We start from the raw sequence: 2,323 nt of genomic DNA, 5'->3' as shown, positions 1-2,323 counted from the left end.
ATATATATATATATATATATACGGACCAGACAGTATTTGTTTTATTCAATTTTTAAATACATCAGCATCTACCACATGAAACGTTGTGCATCTTTTACTCCAGGCCATGTGAATGTCTTGTAGACAAATAGATAAATAGTGATTGCATTTACAAAAGTGGTGACGGTAAATTCCAACAGCATCTTACTCAGGGGTGTGGGGAGGGGCATGTTTAACCGAAGCAATAAATAAGGAATTATGAAATAGCGAAACTCCAAGAGTTTCTGTGGAACCAAAGAGACAGTGATGCAAACAGCAAAAGCTATTTTCCAAAAGATATTTTTCTTTTTCAAGTCTAAGTAAATTTGGCATAAAGTGTACCAATAAATGGGAATTAGTAAGAATCGTACGAGGTAATGTCTTTTAAAGATTTTGGACCATACATAGAATGTGTAGTGCCGATTGTCTGCTAGGAGGTACTCGTGTACATATGTAAATTTAGCGATTAACAATGCCGATATGACAGAGAAAGTGATGAAGCTGATGGGTTTCTGAATAGATTGTGAGAGCCAGTTGTAGATTTTCTGAAATGATATCAAATGTGGACTCGCAAAAAATAAAACAGTCGATAGAAAGTAATAAATTTGAGGGAAGTTGAACGTGGCTTCATGGTGACTTCTGTCACCAACAACAATGCCATTGTTGATGTAGACAAACAGAAGGAATAGAAGAGTAACAATTATATAACACCAAGTTTTCATCAGGATGGAGAGCACAAGCTCTACAATGACCCACGGATTCCGCTGAAGATTCACAGAGAATAGATTGAAGAAAGTATGTAGCAGCAACCAGTCGTGCTTCCGCTGAGTTTTCAAGTTCTTCTTTTGCACAGCCATCCACTGAAGGAGAGTGTTCTGGGCAGAGACACCGACCATAAACACAACCCAGATGATGTTCGTCTGGCGGAAGAGGATGGCTATGACACCAATGAGGGCAGCAGGTATAGTTTGGTGATGGAGATGAAGGAGGTACATTAGAAGTGTGAAGAAAGTGGAACCAGCATCAGTGTAGTAGAGAAACGTGAAGAAGTAGAGCATTGGGAAGCTGCCCAATGTCGATGCCACCAAAAATGTGTAACTGGAACTCATTTTCTGCAAAATAACAAAAGAGATGAGAAATGTTAGACATATATGGGACACTGCCCTCGACTGTGGTCACTCGACAGTGTCAAATTAATAGCAGAACTTGAGGCAGTTCAGCAGTGCTACATCAAGAAAATCGCATCAATGGAACCACTGAGCTACTGAAAAAGACTGAAAGAGCTACAAATTTACTCCCTGGTATGCAGTGATATATGGAAGATCATGGAGGTGCTGGCACCAAACTTTGGTATCGAGAGCTATATCAGCGCCCAAACTGGACGTCACTGCACTATTCCAAAGGTCCCATTTATCCCGTCTAGAGTGAGGACCATGTACTTCAATAACTTGGGATTTAAAGGGCCCACAGCTATTTAACGCCTAACCAAAACATCTGCAGGATCTTCATGGAGTGGAGGCAGATGTTTTCAAGGAACATCCTGCTATCCAAGGTCCCGGATGAACCGATATCAAAGCAGGACACTCAAAAGAAGGCAGCAGTGTTAAACTCCTTCCTTCACCAAAATTCAGTCAGGTGATTACTAAGTACAAGTCAACAAGGGATTCTCCAACAAGCTTAGGATCTTCAAAACTAAGGAGGAATACATAGAACTATGTCTGAAAAAAAGATGGCATTATCACACTCCTACCCATAGATCTGTGGATTAGGACTGATCATTGCTAAACAGCAATATACACATGTATATTGCTATCATGTGATAGCTGTAAATGACAGTTACCATCATATAAATGTTGTCCTTCATTTCCAAGTTTCCATGGAAACATGTCTTGAATTGAAGAAATATTACCTTACTCGGAAACAGGCGAGTGTCAGTGACAGGAAGGGTTTCCAGCCGCAGAAAATCTACCCTTACAAATACCATCCAAACCATGCAAGTATGGAAACATAGACGCCAAAATACTAATGGCAATGATATAATATACATATGTGTCTTTGTTTTTATATATGTATATATCATCATCATCATCATCGTTTAACGTCCGCTTTCCATGCTAGCATGGGTTGGACGATTTGACTGAGGACTGGTGAAACCGGATGGCAACACCAGGCTCCAGTCCGATTTGGCAGAGTTTCTACAGCTGGATGCCCTTCCTAACGCCAACCACTCAGAGAGTGTAGTGGGTGCTTTTACGTGTCACCCGCACGAAAACGGCCACGCTCGAAATGGTGTCTTTTATGTGCC

At 40.8% G+C, this 2,323-nt stretch overlaps 1 protein-coding gene across 2 annotated transcripts in view; it reads right to left on the bottom strand.

The window, feature by feature from the left end:
• Positions 1–20: 20 nt before the first annotated feature.
• LOC106876907 (putative Dol-P-Glc:Glc(2)Man(9)GlcNAc(2)-PP-Dol alpha-1,2-glucosyltransferase) overlaps positions 21–2,323 on the bottom strand; it is a 22,673-nt gene continuing 20,370 nt past the window's right edge. For both annotated transcript variants that reach the window (XM_014925657.2, XM_014925656.2), the window contains exon 3: positions 21–1,130. In XM_014925657.2, coding sequence (XP_014781143.1) covers positions 69–1,130 — 1,062 coding nt within the window. In that variant the 3' untranslated portion in view covers positions 21–68. The remainder of the gene's footprint in view (positions 1,131–2,323) is intronic.

Source organism: Octopus bimaculoides, chromosome 5 (genome assembly GCF_001194135.2).
Source record: "Octopus bimaculoides isolate UCB-OBI-ISO-001 chromosome 5, ASM119413v2, whole genome shotgun sequence".
In the NCBI taxonomy this organism is placed as follows: domain Eukaryota; kingdom Metazoa; phylum Mollusca; class Cephalopoda; order Octopoda; family Octopodidae; genus Octopus; species Octopus bimaculoides.
The sequence above is the reverse complement of the archived record's forward strand: the minus strand, read 5'-3'. Positions and strand labels throughout refer to the sequence as shown.